The sequence below is a fragment of the Oncorhynchus tshawytscha genome, linkage group LG09, assembly GCF_018296145.1.
Source record: "Oncorhynchus tshawytscha isolate Ot180627B linkage group LG09, Otsh_v2.0, whole genome shotgun sequence".
In the NCBI taxonomy this organism is placed as follows: Eukaryota; Metazoa; Chordata; class Actinopteri; order Salmoniformes; family Salmonidae; genus Oncorhynchus; species Oncorhynchus tshawytscha.
The window spans coordinates 15,568,762-15,595,312 of NC_056437.1; the positions used below are offsets into that span (position 1 = coordinate 15,568,762).

At 40.9% G+C, this 26,551-nt stretch overlaps 2 protein-coding genes across 2 annotated transcripts; both read left to right on the plus strand.

Annotated features, from left to right (window-relative positions):
* The first annotated feature begins 253 nt into the window (after positions 1–253).
* On the plus strand, positions 254–7,964 carry LOC112257424 (zinc finger and SCAN domain-containing protein 2). The gene is made up of 2 exons (XM_024430964.2): positions 254–515; positions 5,844–7,964. The coding sequence occupies exons 1-2, from the start codon at positions 344–346 to the stop codon at positions 6,776–6,778; spliced, it is 1,107 nt and encodes a 368-aa protein (XP_024286732.2). The 5' UTR covers positions 254–343; the 3' UTR covers positions 6,779–7,964.
* An 11,874-nt stretch (positions 7,965–19,838) lies between these two features.
* Positions 19,839–26,180, plus strand: LOC112257421 (zinc finger protein 8). Its single transcript, XM_024430959.2, has 2 exons — positions 19,839–20,107; positions 24,504–26,180. Exons 1-2 carry the CDS (start codon positions 19,945–19,947, stop codon positions 25,475–25,477), a joined length of 1,137 nt encoding a protein of 378 aa, XP_024286727.1. The 5' UTR covers positions 19,839–19,944; the 3' UTR covers positions 25,478–26,180.
* The last annotated feature ends 371 nt before the right edge of the window (positions 26,181–26,551 follow it).

A 26,551-nucleotide genomic window follows, 5' to 3' on the forward strand; every position in this document is an offset into this window, starting at 1 on the left:
CCATTCATTAAAAAAAATATATATACTGCAAAGCACTGTAACTGTAATAATTAATGCTTTACTGGTTGAATTCAGAGAGAGACACTCCTTAGGAATGTGTGTGTCCCCTATCAGTAACCACATACAGGAAAATTCAGCAGCTGCCCAAGAAGATAATCAATCTGCTCAATTCTTCCTGTGTGATTGTGTCTGTTCACTGTGACAGAGATTAACAATTAATTTGACGTTCCTATGGTGAATGTGACTAGAGTGCCGACGTCACTTCCGTGCGCACAGCGTTCACGTTTGACAACAAGCTGCGTGTATTTCGGGAAGATATTTTGCCTCCTATAATCGTCCAACGATGACTAAATTACAATATCTGAATGTGTATCTAACTGAGCGTTTGATGCAAGCTGCGGAGGAGATACTTGGAGTGGTCGGAGACACGATCTCCGAGTATCAGGAAGAAATAGCCCGGACAAAGAGAGAAAACCAATACCTGAAACAACACTTGATCACACCGGTCTTACCGGGTATGTAGCTAGCTAGATTACTTTACTGTACTTCTCATTTACACGAATTAGCTAAACAGCTAGAAAAGTTACATTGTTTTCTACAATAGTTGACTCTGTGGGGCAGAAAGACGGTGGATGCCTAGCTCTCAAACTCGTAAGCAGCCAGAAGGCTTCTCCTATAGTTTCAGCCATTAGCTTCGCCCACGACTACCTCACGTGAACTACAATCCGGACGCTGTTTTAACGTTTAGAAACTTCAATAAACATTGCTTTCGATACATATGGCTCTTATCTTTCATCAGCGCGAAATACCGGAGTTCCCACTCGTGCACTAGTGATGGGTCGTTCGCGAACGAACGGCTCTTTTTGGTGAACGTTGGGAATCGCGTCGGTGAAAGAGCCGTTTATTTGGCTCCCTGATTTGCATACTGCTAATACTGCTTTTTGAGCTTTAAAAAAATATTATCTGCAAATAGGGTACAAAATCATTCTCCGAATATGGTAAGTTGGAGACAGCGGAACAATTTGGTGCAGGATTTTTTGGGCCTAATTTAGATATGTTTCTACTTACAATTTCCAACATTTTGGTAGGCTATTTCGAGAGCTTGGGACAAAGTTCTGTCTGCATTTTTGTCAAAAATGAGTTGACATAGCCTTGTTCTGTTCAATGATCTCTACCTATATAGTACTCTAAATACCCCAATCCATGTTGATAAGCTTAAAAGAATCAAATATAAAAATAGCTGACACCATTTAAACCAATGAGGGTTTGGAACTTTAAAGCCAATTATCTCAGAATCATCATCTTGCAGATATAACCTTATAGTCCCAAGCTCTTGATGTGTTAGTGAACTGTCTATAATTAGATACATGTAGCTTCTCTTCTGTCATTATATGTTGCCCTATAAGACTAAATAAACCCTTGCTCACCAGAATGTCATCAATTGATAGATGTAATGCTTCAATCTAGTTGACATTGGTAAAGTTCTCTTCTGCTTCTTTTGTAGAGCAAAGACCTTTAGGCACTGGTGAGAAAATGCAACAACTCAACAAAAAAACGGGACAGGTTTTGTAAAGTTACTAAAATGACATCAGATTGACCGGTTGTAAGGAAATGGAAAGCTATGAAAATGACCCAACATGTTTCTAATACAATTTCAGTTTGGCTTGGATGCATGTTTTATGTGGTTGAAATATTAGCTTTCATGATGCCGATAAAGATAGCACCTCTACAGACTGTGCATTTACATTCTCTCAAGATGCTGAAATAAATCAATCATATTTCTCCACTCCTGTTCCTGAGTCATTTCACATTTGTTGTATAATTTTACTGCAATTAATGCTTAATTCCGCAGGAGTTCATATTAAGGCTATGTGAAAGGTTAGATCTACAGTCAGTGTCCAGATTTCAGTTTCCATTTAAAACATCTGATCAGTAGGCTACAGTTCCCTTGATGTGCCCGTCTTGTGACTTCAAATTTTTATAGCGCCTCACAATGATCACACATAAGATAGCAGTGCTGGCTATCATCCTCTTTTACCACTTCACCAAATCTTTCATTACTTTTCTTGCCCTGCCTTCTTGTTATTTTCAACTCTGAATTTTAAAGCTTTTCTCTTATTGAATTCAACTCAGACATTGTCTTTTTATCCTCCGTGTATCAACTAACTTTTTCTGCCCCTTCACAAAAAACATTTGGTGATTGGCGTGTAGGCTATTTTGCACAGAAGCTTATAGGCTCACGTACTAATGCCAGAAACCCTAAAAAGAATGAAAGAAAAACTTCAATGTACAAGAATAAATTGTACAAAAATGTTATTTTTTTTATGTATCGTTTTCTCTTCATTCAACCAGCCTGTCCTTCATCCACACAATATTTCATGACCCTAAACCTGCCTACACTGCAAATATATCAGCGTGGACAGCTGGTTATGAACTAACCCCCACATCACTACAATAAACCCATCAACTTCAGGACACACTTGTGACTTGAATGATGGAATTCCTGTTCCACTTTTTAAAATAATAAAACATGCATGAAATTCAAAAGAATATATCCCCCTGTTGTTTAACAAGATATAGGGCATTTGGAAAGTATTCAGACCCCTTGACTTTTTTCAAATTTTTGTTATGTTACAGCCTTATTCTAAAATTGATTAAATTGTTTTTTTTCTCATCAATCTACACACAATACCCCATAATGACAAAGCAAAAACAGGTTTTTAGAAATGTTTGCACACACAAAAAAAATGGAAATATCACATTTACATAAGTATTCAGACCCTTTGGCAGCAATTACAGCCATCAGGTTTCTTGGGTATGACGCTACAAGCTAGGCACACCTGTTTTTTGGAGTTTCTCCCATTATTTTCTGCAGACCCTGTCAGGTTGGATGAAGAGCGTCGATGCACAGCTATTTTCAAGTCTCCAGAGATGTTTGACCAGAGTCTGGCCTCTGGCTGCTCAAGGACATTCAGAGACTTGTCACGAAGCCACTCATGCGTAGTCTTGGCTGTGTGCTTAGGATCATTGTCCTGTTTGAAGGTGAACCTTCACCCTGGTTTGAGGTCCTGAGTGCTCCGGTGCAGGTTTTCATCAAGGATCTCTATGTACTCTGCTCCGTAGGGATGGTGCCAGGTTTCCTCCAGACGTGACGTTTGACATTCAGGCCAAATAGTTCAATTTTGTCTACATCAGACCACAGAATCTTGTTTCTCATGGTCTGAGAGTCTTTAGGTGCCTTTTGGCAAACCCCAAGCGGGCTCTCATGTGCCTTTTAGTGAGGAGTGGCATTCGTCTGGCCACTCTACCATAAATACCTGATTGGTGGAGTGCTGCAGTGATGGTTGTCCTTCTAGAAGGGTCTCCCATCCCCACAGAGGAACTCTGGAGCTCTGTCAGAGTGACCATCGGGTTCTTGGTCACCTCCCTGACCAAGGTCCTTCTCCCCTGATTGCTCAGATTGGCTGGGCAGCCAGCTCTAGGAAGAGTCTTGGTGGTGTTCTTGTGCACCTTCCGTTCTGCAGAAATGTTTTGGTGTCCTTCCCCAGATCTGTGCCTTGACACAATCCTGTCTCAGAGCTCTAAGGACAATTCCTTTGACCTCATGGCTTGGTTTTTGCTCTGACATGCACTGTCAACTGTGAGACCATATATAGACAGGTGTGTGCCTTTCCAAATCATGTCCAATCAATTGAATTTACCACAGGTGGACTCCAAGCAAGTTGTAGAAACATCTCAAGGATGATCAATGGAAACAGGATGCACCTGAGCTAAATTTTGAGTCTCATAGCAAAGGGTCTGAATACTTAGATAAATAGGGTAAAAAAAAATTTAAAGCCTGTTTTTGCTTTGTCATTATGGGCTATTGTGTCTAAATTGAGGAAAAATACAATTTAATACATTTTTGATTTAGGCTGTAACGTAACAAAATGTGGACAAAGTCATGGTCTGAATACTTTCCAAATGCACTGTATATAGGGTACTGTATCAATCAATTGTTAATTAGTTAATGTCATTGCACAGCATACGAGTCATTCAATGATTTTAAATGCAATCAAGCATTTTTGCTTTAACAAAATATAGCGTCCCTTGAATAATTAGCATAAACAATAAATAAACCACTCCATTTCGGCAATTGCATTCACGAATGCGTGCGACTGTTTTTAGTCTTTGCTGTAATTAAGGCTTTATTTTTTTTACATACTCTCTGGTACTCTTCGAATTTATTTACTGTTGTTTTCATTGTTTCTGAACGGTCAGAAAATTACATTGTAATCTAACAGCACCTGTTTGACACATAATATGCACACAGCACTTGCTCCTTACCTTATTTTTTATTTATCTCCAGTATTTTCCACAACTACTCAAATTTATTCCACACATCTGACTTCCCCTTTACCTCCTTAGCAACCAGTAAACATTCCCCCGTTTCGAGTTTGTCACCTCCTCTGCATCCATTTTGCTGTGATGTGTTACGGTTCAGAGTTTGTTATAACCAATTTATTGATGTGATTATGATATGCTATAGGGCAGGCCCAATAGGTCACGTGCATGTGATTAAAAACATTCCGAACATCGATTAGTTTAAGAACTGAACTCTCGGGCGGCAAAGTTTTTTTTTTTAAAGTCGGGGACAACCCTACAATCGCGGGAAAACAGTTTGGAAAGCAAATGGCTATTGCTGTAAAGAGAAGATCATGAAAAGACTGTCTTTTAGTCATAAAAATTCTCAACTTAATTGAGCGAACAGTATAGCCTACCTTATTGGATAGTCTATAAGCAATATCAGATACGTTTCTTCTCCTTTCAACTGGAAAAATCTGGCATTTTTATAAACACATTTCATGCCTTTCTACTACGCTTTATATGACTGGAGACATAGCAGAATAATTTTTTAAATAACAAAAGGTTCAGGGTAGCCTACTCTGCTAACAGCTTTGTCTGATTCATATAATAGCCCTATAAGAAGGGGAGAAACAAATACAATGACATCCATCTACCATAGAGGAGGAAATTATTGTCCAAAAATAAACATTCAAGTGGCACTGACCCAACAATGATAGAGTGAATGTGTGCGCTCATCGGGGATATGGCCAATGCTCTCCGATGGTGCCCTACTCTACGCGTTCAGCCATGCTTTTTAAAAAAATATATTATGAGCCAAAATTATGGCTATCCAATCTTTTCATCACATTAGGAATAGCAGGCTAACTAACATAAGTTTGCAAATGTGATGATGTATGGAATGCATTATTACAAAAGGCGCATTTTTAATGGTGACAATTAACTTCAAACTCACTGGCCGCCTATGCGCTGGTACAACACACTCAAATAATGCAGTGCCGTGGCTTGATCCAGGTGGTTATCGGAGGGTCTAATTAAATCCTACACCAGGGGTTCCCAAAATATTTTGGCCTGCGACCCCATTTTGATCAACACTTTTCCGCGACCACACAATGTATAAAAAAAAGAGAGTGATGTAATCAACGGCCAATGTTTACCTTTTTAAATTGGGGATATGACAGTCTATTACAAATCAGTCTGACAGTACTTTTGATAGTATTTCAATTTGTCTGTTTCTTTTTTTCGAACTCTAGTTTGGGAAACGCTGCACTACACCCTCCATAAATTTCACTCCCTCAGCTTTGGTACACTTGTGTGTATGGCAGACGTACGCGTGAATGCCCAAATGGATGGATGGGTGACGGGAAGAGATGACATGGGATTCAGCCAGAGACATAGCTATGTCATTCCCAGAACAAGCTAGCTAACTCACTCAATGGTGGTCTTGCTAATCAAGCGTCAACAGCTGTCATTGATGTAAATTGTCTTCTTTCCCACAGCTCCTCAGCCCATTGTCTCTTGGGTCTCAGAGCAGCAAACTCCCCCTGAGCAACAGCGCTGTGAGCAGGAGTGGAGCCCCAGTCTGGGCCAGAGGGACACAGAGCACATACAGATTAAAGAGGAACAGGGTGAACTCAGGACCCGTCAGGAGGTAGAGCAGATTCAAGGGCCGGAGGCTGATACCAAAGAAGACTCCATAACCATTCCTCCCTGTGTGAAAAGTGACTGTGATCAGGAGCCACCTCAGTCCACACATCTTCTCCAAACTGTGGAGAACAGAGAGAAGTACTCTCTACCGACCAACACAACTGGACAGATCAAAACAGAACCTGATGGAGAGGGCTATGGAGTATCACTATCAGAACCAACCAGTGACTCCCCTCAGTCTCAGTCCCTCTCTGCAGTAAATCCAGACTGTTCTAGAACACAGAGTGAGAACACTGAAAGTGTTCCGAGAGATCCAGAAAGGAGACCAGAGGAGGACACCCAGACACACTCATGTACTCAGTGTGGAGCCGTGTTCTGTGAGCTTTCCCAATTGGATGCACACATGCTATCCCACACAGTACCACACAGTGGTGACACTAGTCACAGGCAAATCCTCTGCACAGTCTGTTGGAAGTCATTCACCTCTACCAGTTACCTCAAGGTCCACCTGTGTTCTCACAATAAGGAGAAGCCCTTCCACTGTGGTGTGTGTGGCAAGAGTTTCAGCTACTCAGGCAGGTTCAGGGAGCACCAACGCATCCACACGGGAGAGAGACCGTACCGCTGCCACGTGTGTGCTAAACGCTTCAACCGGTCTGCCCATCTGAAGACCCACCTGAGGGTCCACACAGGGGAGAAACCCTACTCCTGTCCTGTCTGTGGGAAAGGATTCAGTCAGTCCAGCCATATCAAGGGACACCTCAGAACTCACACCCGAGGGAGGTAGATGAAAGATGCCTTTTTTTATTAGGATCGCCATTCTCCGACGCCAATGGCAACAGCGAGTCTTACTGGGGTCCAACGAAAAAGACATTACAGACAAAAGACTTTACACTTAAACATTAACATGTAGTGTGTGTGCACTCAGTTCCACATACATGTTAGTACATACACGCAACAAGTAGGTCAAATGGGGGAGAGGCATTGTGCCCTGAGGTGTTGCTTTATTTGTTTTTTTAAAACCAGGTTTGCTGTTCACTTTCCCTATATGAGATGGAAGGGAGTTCCATGCAATCATGGCTCTATATAATACTGTAAGTTTCTTTGAATTTGTTCTGGACCTGGCGACTGAAAATATGTCTGGTGGGGTAAGTGCTGTGTGTAAGTTGATTATGCAAACAATTTGTCATTTCGAACACATTGGTGTTTCCTTATAAAAACGAGAAGCCATGCAGTCAGTCTTTCCTCAACACTTAGCCAAGAGAGACTAGCATGCATATTATTGCTTCGGGGATGGCGGTGTCAAAAAGCAGAGCATCTTTTTACCACGGAGAGACCTCTCCCCATCTTTATAGCCATTGAATCAATATGTTTTGACCATGACAATTTACAATATTAAGATAACACCAAATAATTTAGTCTGCTCAACAGCCAAACCATTAATTACCAGATTCAGCTGAGGTCTAGAACTTACGGAATGATTTGTACCAAATACAATGCTCTTAGTTTTTGAGATTTTCAGGACCAGTTTATTACTGGCCTCCCATTCTAAAACTGACCAACTCCTTGTTTAGGGTTGCAGTGATTTCACTAGCTGTGGTTGCTGGCCCATATAGGGTTGAATCATCAGCAGACATGGACACAGGATTTGTTTAATGACAGTGGCAGGTCAGCTTTCCATCGAAGTTGTCAATGCCAGGAGGTTTGTCATTATTGATCGATAACAATTGTTCCGCCTCTTCCACACTAACTTTACAAAATTCAAACTTACAATGCTTTTCTGTCATTATTTTCTTTCAACTGTTCGTGGTTGGCATTTACTGCCTAGGTTTGCCCTCTTTGACAATGAAGTAATTATTAAAATAATTGGCAACATTAAATGGTTTTGTGTTGAATAAGCCATCTGATTTTATGGAAGATGGAGTTAAATTGTTTTATTTACAGTGCCTTGCGAAAGTATTCGGCCCCCTTGAACTTTGCGACCTTTTGCCACATTTCAGGCTTCCAACCTAAAGATATAAAACTGTATTTTTTTGGGAAGAATCAACAACAAGTGGGACACAATCATGAAGTGGAACGACATTTATTGGATATTTCAAACTTTTTTAACAAATCAAAAACTGAAAAATTGGGGGTGCAAAATTATTCAGCCCCCTTAAGTTAATACTTTGTAGCGCCACCTTTTGCTGCGATTACAGCTGTAAGTCGCTTGGGGTATGTCTCTGTCAGTTTTGCACATCGAGAGAGTGAATTTTTTCCCATTCCTCCTTGCAAAACAGCTCGAGCTCAGTGAGGTTGGATGGAGAGCATTTGTGAACAGCAGTTTTCAGTTCTTTCCACAGATTCTCGATTGGATTCAGGTCTGGACTTTGACTTGGCCATTCTAACACCTGGATATGTTTATTTTTGAACCATTCCATTGTAGATTTTGCTTTATGTTTTGGATCATTGTCTTGTTGGAAGACAAATCTCCGTCCCAGTCTCAGGTCTTTTGCAGACTCCATCAGGTTTTCTTCCAGAATGGTCCTGTAATTGGCTCCATCCATCTTCCCATCAATTTTAACCATCTTCCCTGTCCCTGCTGAAGAAAAGCAGGCCCAAACCATGATGCTGCCACCACCATGTTTGACAGTGGGGATGGTGTGTTCAGGGTGATGAGCTGTGTTGCTTTTACGCCAAACATAACGTTTTGCATTGTTGCCAAAAAGTTCAATTTTGGTTTCATCTGACCAGAGCACCTTCTTCCACATGTTTGGTGTGTCTCCCAGGTGGCTTGTGGCAAACTTTAAATGACACTTTTTATGGATATCTTTAAGAAATGGCTTTCTTCTTGCCACTCTTCCATAAAGGCCAGATTTGTGCAATATACGACTGATTGTTGTCCTATGGACAGAGTCTCCCACCTCAGCTGTAGATCTCTGCAGTTCATCCAGAGTGATCATGGGCCTCTTGGCTGCATCTCTGATCAGTCTTCTCCTTGTATGAGCTGAAAGTTTAGAGGGACGGCCAGGTCTTGGTAGATTTGCAGTGGTCTGATACTCCTTCCATTTCAATATTATCGCTTGCACAGTGCTCCTTGGGATGTTTAAAGCTTGGGAAATCTTTTTGTATCCAAATCCGGCTTTAAACTTCTTCACAACAGTATCTCGGACCTGCCTGGTGTGTTCCTTGTTCTTCATGATGCTCTCTGCGCTTTTAACGGACCTCTGAGACTATCACAGTGCAGGTGCATTTATACGGAGACTTGATTACACACAGGTGGATTGTATTTATCATCATTAGTCATTTAGGTCAACATTGGATCATTCAGAGATCCTCACTGAACTTCTGGAGAGAGTTTGCTGCACTGAAAGTAAAGGGGCTGAGTAATTTCCACTTCATGATTGTGTCCCACTTGTTGTTGATTCTTCACAAAAAAATACAGTTTTATATCTTTAGGTTGGAAGCCTGAAATGTGGCAAAAGGTCGCAAAGTTCAAGGGGGCCGAATACTTTCGCAATGCACTGTATTTAACCTTTATTTAACAAGAAAGGGCTCATTGAGATTTAAAATATATTTTTCCAGAGTGTCCTGGCCAAGATAGGCAGCACCAAGTCATTACAAAAATTACAGACAAACAACATGAAAGACTACAAGTAATCAAATAAAAACCATAGAATTCACAGGAGTGTCTTCCTGCCCATAATTGAATTTAAAGTACTCATGTTATTTTCCATCATTATTTTTATCATTGACCTTGTCTTCATAAGTTTCTATTAAGTGACATAATTTCTCAAATCTCAATAAGAGATGTGCAGCCAGACTTATTAACCACTCCTTTTGCCCCATCTCTTTCAACCATCATTCTTCAATTCCTCATCAAATCCTTAACAATTCTAACAGTCAGTTTCTTGACAGGTGGCATGTTTATCAATAATTGGAAGAAGCAATGTCATAAATTCATTAAGTGCAGCATCTGGATGCTTCTTATTAATCACATCAGACCAACAAATATTTTTTACTTCTACATAAGTCACAGCTAAATATTTTGTATGATCTCTTATACACTATTTTAGGCCCAGCTTTTGGAATCTTGTCTTTCCTGGATATAGCCACTATATTGAGATCACTGCATTCAATGGGTACGGATACAGTTTTAGAACAAAGTGCTACAGTATTAGTTCTACATGTGGATTATATAAACTTATCAAAAAAAGAAATGTCCTCTCACTGTCAACTGCATTTATTTTCAGCAAACTTAACGTGTAAATATTTGTATGAACATAAGATTCAACAACTGAGACAGGAACTGAACAAGTTCCACCGGCATGTGACTAACAAAAATTGAATAATGTGTCCCTGAACAAAGGGGCGGTCAAAATCAAAAGTAACAGTCAGTATCTGGTGTGGCCACCATCTGCATTAAGTACTGCAGTGTATCATCTCCTCATGGACTGCACCAGATTTGCCAGTACTTGCAGTGAGATGTTAACCCACTGAGGAGGGACCCTGGGCATCTTTCTTTTTGTGTTTTTCAGAGTCAGTACAAAGGCCTCTTTTGTGTCCTAAGTTTTCATAACTGTGACCTTAATTGCCTACCGTCTGTAAACTGTTACTGTCTTAATGACCAGTCCACAGGGAAACAGTGTTTAAACCCTTTACAATGAAGACCTGTGAAGTTATTTGGATTTTTACGAATTATCTTTGAAAGACAGGGTCCTGAAAAAGGGACATTTATTTTTTTGCAGAGTTTGGTTCCTGTAGTGTAAACACCCTGGTAGGTTGATTGACCTGAACCAGATTACAGGCACTGGTTACAGTGTGAAGCTTCCTCTTGAGCAAACAGCTTGATGGAAACAGTCAATATTCAGGTCCCCAAAAAAGTAGACCTCTGTTTATATTACATACACTATCAAGCATTTCACACACATTATCTAGATACTGACTGTTAGCACTTGGTGGCCTATTGCAACACCCTAAAAGAACAAGCTTTAGTTGAGATAGGTGAACCTGAAGCCACAACACTTCAATATCACTTTACATGAGATCTTCCCTAAGCATTAGAGGGATATGTTTTTGAATATGTATTTGTATTGCTTGTATTGCTACTGCTTTATCAAAGGAATTAGCTGAGTGAGTCTCAGAAATGGCTAATACAGTGCAGTCAGAAAGTATTCAGACCCCTTTCCTTTTTCCACATTTCGTTATGTTACAGCCTTATTCTAAAATGGATTACAAAAATATCAATCTACACACAACACCCCATAATGACAAAACAAAAACAGATGTTTAGAAATGTTTGCAAATGTATTAAAAATGTACAAAATGTACATAAGTATTCAGACCCTTTGCTATGAGACTCGAAATTCAGCTCAGGTGTATCCTGTTTCCATTGATCATCCTTGAGATGTTTCTACAACTTAGAGTCCACCTGTTGTAAATTCAGTTGATTGGACATGATTTGGAAAGGCACACACCTGTCTATATAAGGTCCCACAGTTGACAGTGCATGTCAGCAAAAACCAAGCCATGAGGTCGAGGGAATTGTCCCTAGAGCTCTGAGACAGGATTGTGTCGAGGCACATATCTGGAGAAGGGTATCAAAAAATGTCTGCAGCATTGAAGGTCCCCAAGGACAATGTGGCTTCCATCATTCTTAAATGGAAGAAGTTTGGAACCACCAATACTCTTCCTAGAGTTGGCCACCTGGCTAAACTGAGTAATCAGGGGAGAAGGGCCTTGGTCAGGAAGGTGACCAAGAACCCGATGGTCACTCTGACAGAGCTCCAGGGTTCCTCTGTGGAGATGGGAGAACCTTCCAGAAGGGCAACCATCTCTGCCACACTCCACCAATCGGGCCTTTATGGTAGAGTGGCCAGACGGAAACCACTCCTCACTAAAAGGCGCATGACAGCCCGCTTGGAGTTTGCCAAAAGGCACCTAAAAGGACTCTCAGAGCATGAGAAACAAGATCCTCTGGTCTGATGAAACCAAGATTGTACTCTTTGGCCTGAATGCCAAGTGTCACGTCTGGAGGAAACCTGGCCACCATCCCAACGCTGAAGCATGATGGTGGAAGAATCATGCCGTGGGGATGTTTTTCAGTGGCACGGACTAGGAGACTAGTCAAGATTGAGGGAAAGATGAACGGAGCAAAGTACAGAGAGATCCTTGATGAAAACCTGCTCCTGAGCGCTCAGAACCTCAGACTGGTGTGAAGGTTCACCTTCCAACAGGACAATGACCCTACACACACAGCCAAGACAACGCAGGAGTGGCTTCGGGACAAGTCCCTGAATGTCTTGAGTGTCCCAGCTAGAGCCCGGACTTGAACCCGACCGAACATCTCTGAAGAGACCTAAAAATAGCTGTGCAGTGATGCTCCCCATCCAACCTGACATAGCTTAAGAGGATCTGCAGAGAAGAATGGGAGAAACTTTCCAAATACAGGTGTGCCAAGCTTGTGGCATCATACCAAGAAGACTCAAGGCTGTAATCGCTGCCAAAGGTGCTTCAACAAAGTTGAGTAAAGGATCTGAACACACAATTTGATATTTCTGTTTTTCTTTTTAATAAATTTGCGAAAATTTCTAAACCTGTCTTTGTTTTGTCATTGTGGGGTAGGTTGAGGGGGTGGGAACGATTTTAATTTTAGAATATGACTGTAACATAACAAATTGTGGAAAAAGTCAAGGGGTCTGAATTACTTTCCGATTGCTTGGTAAGTGCTTGAAAATTCACAAAAAGTGACGTTAGCTGATTATCTCATAGAACAAAATGTATAAGATCTCCTTCTCCTTAGCCTGTATTTATCACAGACCTTATTTTTTGGCATTTCTCCTTTTCCTGGGTAGCTTATCAGAGATAGCCTTAGAGTGGAAAGAGCCCACGAGTGAATAGACAGAGCCTTCTGTTCTCAAAGCACCTAGCTTTTGGAAAGAGGAAGATAGACATACCTTCTCTTCAGTGCTACTAATTCTACATAGAATTGTAAGACTAGAGGACTATAGAATGTATGATGTTTTGCAGACTGTAACTAAGGAACCTCATTTCTGCATTGAGTTAAGAGAGCTGCTCTAATACAATGCTATGAAAAGACTTGAACGCATCCCCTTGTATCACTGGAGAAATATAATGTTAATTTGTTAGATTTGCCATTTTTTATTGTTGATGATTTCAATAGGAGCTTGTTGGTCTCCTTGCAAATAAACAATCTCTCTGTCATATTGATTAAGTAGGCCTATGTGTGGGAACATTTTATTTCTAAATGTCTGTTTCTGAAGAAAAACAATACTGTCACATCAGATCAATGTTCTAGTGATCAGTGGGACTGTTACAGACAACCTATCCTCACCAATGTTGTTGTAAAACCGTGTTTGAACACTAGATGGTATACTTTAATTATTTCTCCTCCACAAAAGTGTTACACAAGCTAGGTTTCCACTCTATTGGTGACAGATTTTCTGCATAAAACTGTGTGCGTTTTCCCACCAGATGTGTTCCCATCAAATTTACTTGTGCATAAAAGGCTGTATGTGATGACAGTGCACATGAAAATATTCACATATACCAAATTTAAAAAACAGTTAAATGGTTTGCATCGCATTTAACTATGATTATTATAATATCAATATTTGCGCATAAAATAATTAACACCATTTTTCGCAAAATTAATTTGACTGATTTTACATTTTGAATGGAAACCTAGTTACAGTTGAATATGATTGCACTCACAGGTCCTGCCAAACAACAGCCTTAAATCCAGAAACCCAACTATTGGTAAGTTTATACGTACAAACATAAAAAAAATCTATGATGACTATATAGCAAAAAAAACTTCCCACTAGAGCTCACCAGCTTGTAGTCCTAAAAACAGTTAATTAGTTACCTGTGGTTTGTTCAGCCATTCCTATATGGGAAATGAATGGGGAAAGAATAGAGTTTTGGGATAAACACCGAAAATAAGGTCAGGGTAACACAAGCTTCAATCTTAAATCTTTTGTTCTATGAGATAATATCAGTCAGTTAACTGTTTTGATTACATACAGTGAAATTCAGAAAGTATTCAGACCCCTTGACTTTTTCCACATTTTGTTACGTTACTTACAGCTTCATTCTAAAATTGATTAAATAGTTGTTTTCCTCAATCTACAACAATTTTTGCATATGTATAGCAGGGCTGAGAGGGAGTTTGGAGTTTAGCCAGAGTGAAATTCTCACTCTCCAAGGAGAGAACAAGGCACTCACAGCCAAGGTAAAAATCCACAATTCCAACATGGATTGTCTACTCAGGGAAAACAGGGTGATGAAGGAGTCACTACTAGACATACAAAGTCATAGCATGTGTGAAAATCATTTTTTTTCTGGGATTCCTGGGGACGCATTCCAAAAACTCAGAGGGCGCGATCAGAGAATTCATGCAATCGGCCTTGAAACTTCCTATAGAGACTGTAAACAAGGTGGCTTTCCACCGAGTACTCAGACTTGGAGCTCGGAGCGACAAGACCAAGGATCCCCGACCGATCATTGCAAAATTTGAACAATATCAACAAAAGGAGCTGATCAAAAGTAGGGGAAGGGAGCTTAAAGGGACCAAATTTGGTCTCAATTTCCAAGGGAGATAAACGAACGTCGTAAGAGACCGTATCCGGTACAAAGGGTAAGCATGCCTTTCTCATTGTGGACAAACTATAGATGGACAGCTATTCCCGAGACAGCTCCATAACACCATGGCTGTACTAAATTCTACAGGGACTTCAGGTTACGAAAAAAAGAAAGTATGGGAACTGTAAAAATATCTGAACATTATGAAGTGGGAATGAACACACACATACTCAGTTACATGCTCCTGTACACATATGGACTTATACATGCTGTAGAGTAATGAAAGGTGTCTTTCATGATCATGTGAAATGTCCATTTCTATGGAAATGCTGGGATGTGTTTTTCAATGATGATAAAGGTAATTATGATGGAACTGTGACAGTGATACGATATGGTTTACAATTATCATCATGAATATTAAGGCTTTACGCACTACATTTTACACACACACAGACACTCAACCATGCAAATTGGCAGAGTTATTATTTATTTGGACGGCATACATTATAGTCTTACTCTTATAGAGGCATTGTACACACTCACTAAATCACATCCAATATCATACACATCAACCCACTCAGATTTACTACACACATCATATCTTGTCAAATCTAAGGGTAGAGCTCATATTCAATCCCCTTGGGTGCTGCTGTAGAGTTACATTAGAAGTGCCCTTCCAAGAAAGCTCAAGGTCATCGGCCACATAAAATGATGTCAAATCACATATCTACAGTAGCTTTGATTGGACTGATCATGTCAACATCTTACTTTCAAAATCTTAGCTAGCAGTTATCATCATGAATGAAGTCGACAAATCTACTGGCAAATCATTTTGAATCCTTGTCATATGAAGAGAAATAATGAAAAGAAATTATAGATGAAAAATATCGGTGCTAATCGGCCATTGGATATAAACATTACACAACAAGTTGGAAATCGCAAATTCAACAGTGAGTGGTTTGGAAGGAATCCGTGGCTAACTGCAAGTATTGCAAAGCAATCACTAGCCTCCTATTCAGTTGAGTGGGTGTGTGGTCCCAATTCTAAGTTTAAGGGTCTCTTTTCCAAGCTTAAAATTAAAACATTCAACATTGGCCATGCTGTCAATCCAGCATGATTTCTGCCGCACTCAAAACAACTGTTAACTCGGAACTGGGAAATCTGACCAGTGAGTTCAAGACAACTGGGAACTCAGGGGAAAAAACTAGCTCCGACTGGGAAAATACATTTTGAACGGTCATCCAACTCGGAATTGTAAGTCGGGAACTTGGGCCTCTTTTTAGAGCTACAACCTGAAGATCACTGACATCATCATGATTCAACCTTGTTTTTTTCCGAGTTCCCAGTTGTCTTGAAAACACCACACATCCAGAGAATGCCAGACTTTGATGACAACGTTTTATGACAAAATTTGCCCATGAAGCTCCGCCACACCACCTTTCTGTTCAAGTGAGCACAGAACAACAAGTTGAGTCCAAATATGTATTGTATGTTGCTGCATAAATACTGCAATATGCTAGGGAGATATTTATACTGTAGCTAAGAAAGCAATACTAAGTATATGTTGTGTAGTAAGCTGTTAGTAACCCATGTGCCTCGCCCTAATAATTTGGTAAATTTTGCCCTCTTAATTTAACCTACTGTTCTGACTTGGTGGTGCACATGTAGCCTATAACCTGTTTTAGAGAAATGTAATCACTGAATATTGTAAGAGCTTTCATTGTCTGCTTATATGCCCCCTTTATTTATCCTACGGTTCTGACTTGGTGTACAGTAAGAACACTGTAAGAACGACCTATGTTCTGAATTCTATCTCAAGGCCATCAGACTGTTAAACAGCCACCACTAACATTGAGTGGCTACTGCCAACACACTGTCAATGACACTGACTCTACTCCAGCCACTTTAATCATGGGAATCGATGGGAAATGATGTAAATATATCACTAGCCACTTTAAACAATGCTACCTTATATAATGTTACTTACCCTACATTGTTCATCTCATATGCATACGTTGATACTGTACTCTATATCATCGACTGCATCCTTATGTAATACATGTATCACTAGCCACTTTAACTATGCCACTTGGTTTACATACTTATCTCATATGTATATACTGTACTCGATATCATCTACTGTATCTTGCCTATGCTGCTCTGTACCATCACTCATTCATATATCCTTATGTACATATTCTTTATCCCCTACACTGTGTATGACAGTAGTTTTTTTTTGGAATTGTTAGTTAGATTACTTGCTCGTTATTACTGCATTGTCGGAACTAGAAGCACAAGCATTTCGCTACACTCGCATTAACATCTGCTAACCATGTGTATGTGACAAATAAAATTTGATTTGATTTGATTTGAATTCTGTCTCTGTACATTTTAAAAGTGCTGAACAAATAGTTATATTGACTACGTCCATCCTAGCTCATTAATGTTTTAATCGAAATGACAGATTTCCTCTTATCCACTTGTCGTTCCCTTATGCCATAGTTTGTACATCTCAATTGTCAGTAGAAACCACATTTAAGCAAATCAGCCATATCAGTTATGTTTTTTTAAAGGCAGTAAATGAGGCTGAATTAACTGTTTCGCTGCCAGACAAGGCTCCACTGATAGCCAGGTGTAGCAGTGGTAAGATGTTGGGACTGCTATTGGGACTCTGCTGTTGGGACTGCTATTGGAACAGCTTTCTGTAGGCACTAACAGTTTGTGGGCACCGTTTGTCAACGTTACAGTGCAATTCATGTATTGATCCGTGTTGTGTAGTGGCGCTCAGCCACTATAGTGTCTTCTCCATCAATCAATTAAATGTATTTATAAAGCCCTTTTTACATCAGCAGATGTCACAAAGTGCTGTACAGAAACCCAGCATAAAACCCCAAACAGCAAGCAATGCATATGTTGAAGCAATGTCAGAGACAAACAATCCTTTAGAATTAATACAATACGTTCCTACATTTAAATGGTAAACACGGCCATTTGCGACTAGAGTGCCGACGTCACTTCCGTGCTTACAGCGTTCCAAGTGTGCAACTGCAGCATTTAGAGTGTTCTTCCCTCCCACCGAACACCTGCCCTCGCCGTTGTTAATTGAACTGCGGGAAAACAGACCAGACAGGCGGAGGAGAAAGACACCCCTGCTAGTACAGAAGGCAGGAGCAACACTTAGCACACGGTTTCCATTAGCGCGGGAGGCTGGGGCGACACCGTGTGCTAACTAATTAGCACACCGTATGCTAGCTTGCTTGCTAACAGCCGATAAAGCCCACAGAAGAGGCGGGCGGAAACGGTAGCAAGTACACACCCGTAGTGCCCCTCACCTCCAACTACCTGTGTACTAGCTATAGCAACCCTTTCCACCCCCGCCTCTTCTGTGGGGTTTATCTGTGGTTGTAATCCAACATTATGGTGCATTACCGCCATCTACTGTACTGGAGTGCCCCTGCCTCACGCCTATGTACTGGAGTTATTTCTAGTTTAAAAATGTACCAATAGAATAATAAAGTCGTGGGTTCCTACAGATGTGAAATGGCTAGCTAGTTAGCGGTGGTGTGCGCTAATAGCGTTTCAATCGGTGACGTCACTTGCTCTGAGACCTTGAAGTAGTGGTTCCCCTTGCTCTGCAAGGGCCGCGATGCTTCCTGGGCGTCAGTTGATGTGTGCAGAGGGTCCCTGGTTCGAGCCCGGGTATGGGCGAGGGGATCGACTAAAGTTATACTGTTTCACAGAAACGCCCTGAATTGCGGCCTGCAGTTGCACCCTTCTCTTCAAGTTTGACAACTCAGTTCGGTTAGCAAGAATAGGCAACACCAGTGTTGGAAAAATGTCTCAATTGTCATACTTGAGTAAAAGTAAAGGTACCTTAATAGAAAATGACTCAAGTAAAAGTCAACCAGTAAAATACTACTGAAAGTATTTGGTTTTTAATATACTTAAGTATCAAAAGTGAATGGAATTTCTTAAACGTACTTAAGTTTCAAAAGTACAAGTGTAAACCATTTCAAATTCCTTATATTAAGCAAACCAGACGGCACAATTTTCTTGTTTATTTTTTATTGACAGATAGTCAGGGACACACTAACACTCAAACATAATTTACAAACAAAGCATTTGTGTTTAGTGAGTCTGACAGTTCAGAGGCAGTAGGGATGACCAAAAATGTTCTCTTGATAAGTGTGTGAATTGGACCATTTATCAAGTTTTTTTGTGTGTCAGAGAAAATGTATGGAATAAAAAGTACATTATTTAATTTAGGAATGTAGTGAAGTAAAAGTAGGCAACATTTAAAAAAAGTAAAGTACAAGTACCCCAAAAAACGACTTAAGTGGAACTTTAAAGTTTTTTTACACAACTGAGCAAGACCTAGAAAGAATAAGTCCTAAGGGGTTTTCCTTCAAAATATAAGTCCTACAATGAATAGGGTGAAAAAGAATACAAACCTTCAAAATTGGTAAAATTTTATGAGGAAATATAAGCAGACTTAAAATTTTGTTTAACAATATGAAAAAAAAGAATACAATTAATCGCCTTTATAGCTCAAATATTATTATATCATTGATATCATTGATATTGTAAAAGTAATGATTACTAGATAGGTAACAGTAATACAAATAACAAAACATTAATGATAATATTAATAATAACAATATGAATAATCATCCCATACTTAATTAGCCCATTCGTATTGCACAATGTTTAGTATGTTTTTCACATTGAACATACAAGTATTTACACCATTTGATGTACATTCTGTCAGAGTGGGGTCAATTCTTCTCAGGAGTACTAAACATACTAAACATTGTGCAATACGAGGAGTACTTCGAGTTTTTAAATCGGCAGAGTTTACATCCATAGGAGTGTTGAAGCTCATTTGGCAGCCCTTACAGAGTGGTCCATCAACTTTAAAAAAATATTGGATTTCAAATTGGACATGTATAGCTATTGCACTATACAAAATTATCTGTACGTTGTGTCACAGTAAAAGCTCCTCTGGGTGTAAACTCTGTGGATTTGGAAACTAGAAGTGCTCCTGAATAGAATGAATGGATCCCCTTTTGCTTGCTATGTACAATATGAAAAACGATTGTATTAAAGTGAACAAATAAATCACAATATACATGATTCTTTGAATGATAACTAGTATAAAATATCGATAAGTGTACATTTTCCATAATTTTCGACCTAATTATTCCTTTACAGAGTAAACAGGACGGGACTCTTATTCCGAAGGATTCCAAAAATCCATGAACCGGAAGTACTTATTTATTCTTGCCTGCTTCACAGCGGTAAATTTGACAACAAGCCCTAGCTAGCTACGTGTATTTCAGGAAGATCTTTTGTCCCGTTAATCTGCAAACAATGACTAAATTACAATATCTGAATGTATTTCTAACTGAGCGTTTGATGCAAGCTGCCGAGGATATACTTGGAGTGGTTGGAAACACGATATCCGAGTACCAGGAAGAAATAACCCGGACAAAGAGAGAGAATCAATACCTGAAACGACACTTGATCACACCGGGTATGTAGCCATCAAGACTACTGTACTCTTCTAATTGACACGTATTATCTAGACACGTATTGCATTGTATTCTACAGTATTTGACTCTGTAGGGCAGCGACACGGCGAATACCTAATGTAGCAGGCGTAAAGAGACTCCTGGGCGGAGGTTTGTTTTTTAGGGGAAACGGCCGTTAGGTAAAATACAATCGGTTGTTTCCGGTTCAAGTATCTACTCACGGAGAGTCATCAATCCCAAACCACCCCCACCAACGCGTTTAGAGGGCCCTCGGTGGCGAGGGGATCAATAAACCCATAAAGTTGGGGACACACTGGTGACTTAAGTGCAATACATGTTCCACTTTTAGGTAATAAATACGAGCATTCAAATGAATAACCCCCACACAGTCGTTTTACAATATTTTACTTTTATTTTAAAAGGGAGTCCCATAACTCTTGGAAACCCTTCTCCATATCTAGGGTTTCCAGGTGTTACATTCCACCAACACATTCCTGTGTTTTATTTTTTTTTTTAGAAACTCCAATCATCGCTTTCAAACCAGTTTTCTAAACACATGCTGATATTCCCCTTATCTTTCATATCAGCAATACATAATATTTCAAATAAACAGTCTCAGTTTTGCACAGATGCATAACCTGTGTGCTTCCAGTTGACTAACCACACTACATCCCCTGTTATGCTTACACACAGGTGTTTGTGTAATGCTAGATAGCTATTTATCACAGGTTGCCACCTATGTCTTATAATTAGGTACGCCTCTCCATTATTTTGTGTGAACTTGCACTACATGCCACGACAACTGCCATTGAGTGTACTTGAAACAGTACAAAGCCAATTAGCATTACGTCACTACATGCCGTACATTAGCTAGCTAGTACACACACGCTAGGCCTGCTATACGCACTCAATGAACAGTTTTTTTTTTTGCGAACAGTGTTTGATTGAGTTATATTATGAGACTAAGTTATGACTATCCAATCTACTCATCACATGAATAGTAGGCTATTTTACATAAATCTGACAGCCTGTGCCCAAGGAAGCGAAGGTAACCTGCCTAAATGATTACCGCCCCGTAGCACTAATGTCGGTAACCATGAAGGCTGAAAAGCTGGTCATGGCTCACATCAACAGCAACCTCCCGGATACCGTAGACCCACTCCAATTCGCATACCGCCCCAACAGATCCACAGATGATGCAATCTCAATCGCACTCCACACTGCTCTTTCCCACCTGGACAAAAGGAACACCCATGTGAGAATTCATTGTTCATTGACTACAGCTCAGCGTTCAACACCATAGTGCCCACGAAGCTCATCACTAAGCTAAGGACCCTGGGACTAAACACCTCCCTCTGCAACTGGATCCTGGACTTCCTGATGGGCCTCCCCCAGGTGGTAAGGTTAGGCAACCACACGTATACAACGCTGATCCTCAATACTGGGGCTCCTCAGGGGTGTGTACTTAGTCCCCTCCTGTACTCCCTGTTCACCCATGACTACGAGGCCAAACACGACTCCAACACCCTCATTAAGTTTGCTGACGACACAACAGTGGTAGGCCTGATCACCGACAACGATGAGACAGCTTATTGGAAGGAGGTCAGAGAACTGGCAGAGTGGTGCCAGAACAACAACCTCTCCCTTAATGTGAGCAAGGCAAAGGAGCTGATCATGGACTACAGGAAAAAGCGGGCTGAACAGGCCCCCATTAACATCAACGGGACTGTAGTGGGTTGAGCGTTTCAAGTTTCTTGGTGTCCGCATCACCAATGAACTATCGTGGTCCAAACACACCAAGACAGTCGTGAAGAGGGCACGACAAAACCTTTTCCCCTTCAAGAGACTGAAAAGATTTGGCATGGGTCCCCAGATCCTCAGTTATACAGCTGCATCATCGAGAGCATCCTGACCGGTTGCATCACCGCCTGGTATGGCAACTGCTCGGCATCTGACCATAAGGCGCTACAGAGGGTAGTGCGTACAGCCCAGTACATCACCGGGGTCAAGCTTCCTGCCATCCAGGACCTATATAATAGGTGGTGTCAGAGGAAGGTCCATAAAGTTGTCAGACTCTAGTCACCCAAGTCATAGACTGTTTTCTCTGCTACCGCATGGCAAGCAAGTCTAGGACCAAAAGGCTCCTTAACAGCTTCTACCCCCAAGCCATAAGACTGCTGAACAATTAATCAAATGGCCACCGGATGATTTACATTGACCACCATTTGTTTTGTACACTGCTGCTACTCGCTGTTTATTATCTATGCATAGTCACTTCACCCCTACCTACATGGACAAATGACCTCAGCTAACCTGTACCCCCGTACACTGACTCGGTACCCCCTGTATATGGCCTTGTTATTGTGTTACTTTTTATTATTTTTTACTTTTGTTTATTTGGTAAATATTCTCAACTCTTCTTGAACTGCACTGTTGGTTAATGGCTTGCAAGTAAGCATTTCACAGTAAGGTCTATACTTGTATTTGGCACATGTGACAGTTTGATTTGAAATATGATGACACATCGAATGCTTTATTATAACGGTGCATTTTTATGGTGAAAGTTAGCTTCCTTGGCTCGGTTGAAGTGGTTATCGAAGTAAAGTGGGGCAAAAAAGTATTTTGTCAGCCACCAATTGTGCAAGTTCTCCCACTTAAAAAGATGAGAGAGTCCTGTAATTTTCATCATAGGTACACTTCAACTATGACAGACAAAATGAAAAAAAAAATCCAGAAAATCACATTGTAGGATTTTTAATTAATTAATTTTCAAATTATGGTGGAAAATAAGTATTTGGTCAATAACAAAAGTTTATCTCAATACTTTGTTATATACCCTTTGTTTGCAATGACAGAGGTCAAACGTTTTCTGTAAGTCTTCACAAGGTTTTCACACACTGTAGCTGGTATTTTGGCCCATTCCTCCATGTAGATCTCCTCTAGAGCAGTGATGTTTTGGGGCTGTTGCTGGGCAACACAGACTTTCCACTCCCTCCAAAGATTTTCTATGGGGTTGACATCTGGAGACTGGCTAGGCCACTCCAGGACCTTGAAATGCTTCTTACGAAGCCACTCCTTCGTTGCCCGGGCGGTGTGTTTGGGATCATTGTCATGCTGAAAGACCCAGCCACGTTTCATCTTCAATGCCCTTGCTGATGGAAGGAGGTTTTCACTCAAAATCTCACGATACATGGCCCCATTCATTCTTTCCTTTACACGGATCAGTCGTCCTGGTCCCTTTGCAGAAAAACAGCCACAAAGCATGATGTTTCCACCCCCATGCTTCACAGTAGGTATGGTGTTCTTTGGATGCAACTCGGCATTCTTTGTCCACAACAAGTTGAGTTTTTACCAAAAAAGTTATATTTTGGTTTCATCTGACCATATGACATTCTCCCCATCTTCTTCTGGATCATCCAAATGCTCTCTAGCAAACTTCAGACGGGACATGCACTGGCTTAAGCAGGGGGACACGTCTGGCACTGCAGGATTTGAGTCCCTGGCGGCGTAGTGTGTTACTGATGGTAGGTTTTGTTACTTTGGACCCAGCTCTCTGCAGGTCATTCACTACGTCGACCCCCCCCCCCTTGTGGTTCTGGGATTTTTGCTCACCGTTCTTGTGATCATTTTGACCCCACGGGGTGAGATCTTGCGTGGAGCCCCAGATCGAGGGAGATTATCAGTGGTCTTGTATGTCTTCCATTTCCTAATAATTGCTCCCACAGTTGATTTCTTCAAACCAGGCAGCTGTGCAGGTCTACAATTTTGTTTCTGGTGTTCTTTGACAGCTCTTTGGTCTTGGCCATAGTGGAGTTTGGAGTGTGACTGTTTGGAGTGTGACTTTTATACTGATAACAAGTTCAAACCGGTGCCATTAATACAGGTAACGAGTGGAGGACAGAGGAGCCTCTTAAAGAAGAAGTTACAGGTCTGTGAGAGCCAGAAATCTTGCTTGTTTGTAGGTGACCAAATACTTATTTTCCACCATAATTTGCAAATAAATTCATAAAAAATCCTACAATGTGATTTTCTGGATTTTTTTCTTCTCATTTTGTCTGTCATAGATGAAGTGTACCTATGATTAATTTTTTATTTGTAAGTGGGAGAACTTGCACAATTGGTGGCTGACTAAATACTTTTCTGCCCCACTGTATCTAATTAGCCCCTTCACCATCCATAATTTTCACTCCCTCTGCTTTGGGAGATGTGTGCATATGGCAGTGGCACAGGTGACTGTGCAAATAGAGGAGTGGGGAAATGCTGATATTCAATTCAGCCAGAGATATAGCTATTGCATTTAACAGAACAAGCTAGCTAACACAATGTTGGTCTTGTCAATCAAGTCTCAATAGCTGTCATTGCTTTCATTGATGTCATTTATTGTCTTCTTTCCACCAGCTCCTCAGCCCATTGTCTCTTGGGTCTCGGAGCAGCAAACTCCCCCTGAGCAACAGCACTGTGAGCAGGAGTGGAGCCCAAGTCTGGGGCAGAGGGACCCAAAGCCCACACAGATTAAAGAGGAACAGGGTGAACTCAGGACCCGTCAGGAGGTAGAGCAGATTCAAGGGCCGGAGGCTGATACCAAAGAAGACTCCATAATCATTCCTCTCTGTGTGAAAGGTGACTGTGATCAGGAGCCACCTCAGCCCACACATCTTCTCCAAACTGTGGAGAACAGAGAGAAGTACTCTCTACTGACCAACACAACTGGACAGATCAAAACAGAACCTGATGGAGAGGGCTATGGAGTATCACTATCAGAACCAACCAGTGACTCCCCTCAGTCTCAGCCCCTCTCTGCAGTAAATCCAGACTGTTCTAGAACACAGAGTGAGAACACTGAAAGTGTTCCTGATGTTTCGAGAGATCCAGAAAGGAGACCAGAGGACACACAGACACACTCATGTACTCAGTGTGGTGCCGTGTTCTGTGAGCTATCCCAGCTGGAGGCACACATGCTATCCCACACAGAACCACACAGTGGTGACACTAGTCACAGGCAAATCCTCTGCACAGTCTGTTGGAAGTCATTCACCTCTACCAGTTACCTTAAGGTCCACATGTGTTCTCACAATAAGGAGAAGCCCTTCCACTGTGGTGTGTGTGGCAAGAGTTTCAGCTACTCAGGGAGGTTAAAGGAGCACCAACGTATCCACACGGGAGAGAGACCGTACCGCTGCCACGTGTGTGGTAAACGCTTCAACCAGTCTGTCCATCTGAAGACCCACCTGAGGGTCCACACGGGGGAGAAGCCCTACTCCTGTCCTGTCTGCGGGAAAGGATTCAGTCAGTCCAGCCATATCAAGGGACACCTCAGAACTCACACTGAGGGAGGTAGAAGAAAAATGCCTTGGAGTGGAAAGAGCCCATGAGAGGTTAGACAGTCTTCTATTCTCAAAGTAGCCAGTGTTTGGAAAGAGAATGACACATTCCTTCTCTTCAATGCTACTAATTCTACATATTATTGTGACACTAGAGGACTATAGCATGTGTGATGTTTTCAGACTAACTGAGGCACTTCATGTCTGCATTGATTCGTGAGTTGCTTAATAACATGCTATGAAAATACTTGTGCCTCATGTATCACTAGGTTACACTAACTATGTTAAGAGAGAAATATAATGTTAATTTAGGTTAGATTTGTTTCCTGAAGTGCTCAGTGGGATAATGGTTACAGCCTTTTTTAAATCAATGTTGTAAAACCATGTTTGAACACTAGATGGGATACTTGAGTTCTCTCACCCAGGAACACAGAGGTCAGTCTTCGTATGACAGGAAGTCCATTAGACCAATATTATCCCTGTTTTTATTTTACACACCCTAGTCCCTTTCATTGAAACTGACCGAGAAAGGTTTTCTACTGTACACAAGTTTACCTCAAGTTCTTTCATTATGTCAATTTATCATTCGTTAGAGTAGGCTAAACTTGTCTAGTATGTGAATCGATGTACAGTGTTTATTTTTATGGTAGGTCTAGCTAGGAGCTACTTCTGAGCTGACTAACTGTTAGAGGTTGCCCTCTAGGGGGGAAATAAAGACGAGATCTGAAAAATAAAGTTGGATCAAATCAGGGAACACTGCCCCCTCTCATTGAAGCCACGAAGTTCAAGGCCGACTGCAGTACTGCTGGCATTGTTTGCCGAATACAGGATCCCCCGATTATAGGGAATGGGAAAATGGCAATTTTCGTGTAAATAAATACAAATTAGAAGACATTCATGGAACTAATAATTGCTTCTATTACACCAGATGTATGTCATTTAACCGATTTAATAATAATAAATAATAATTAAAATTCCACACAGAAGAAGTTAAGGATAACTTAGTAGCTAATAGCAGCCTGCAGTACCCCGGTCGGCATTTAACTTGAGATACTCTGAGGGGCAGCAATGAGCTGGGACACGAGAGGTGTCCAGCTGCAACATCGTCCTTCAGGGTCTCTGCTG

Coding starts and splice junctions, on each gene's coding strand:
- LOC112257424 (XM_024430964.2), top strand. CDS start 344: ATGACTAAATTACAATATCTGAATGTGTATCTAACTGAGCGTTTGATG. Junction 516..5,843: donor GATCACACCGGTCTTACCGG/GTATGTAGCTAG, acceptor TCTTTCCCACAG/CTCCTCAGCCCATTGTCTCT.
- LOC112257421 (XM_024430959.2), top strand. CDS start 19,945: ATGACTAAATTACAATATCTGAATGTATTTCTAACTGAGCGTTTGATG. Junction 20,108..24,503: donor ACGACACTTGATCACACCGG/GTATGTAGCCAT, acceptor TCTTTCCACCAG/CTCCTCAGCCCATTGTCTCT.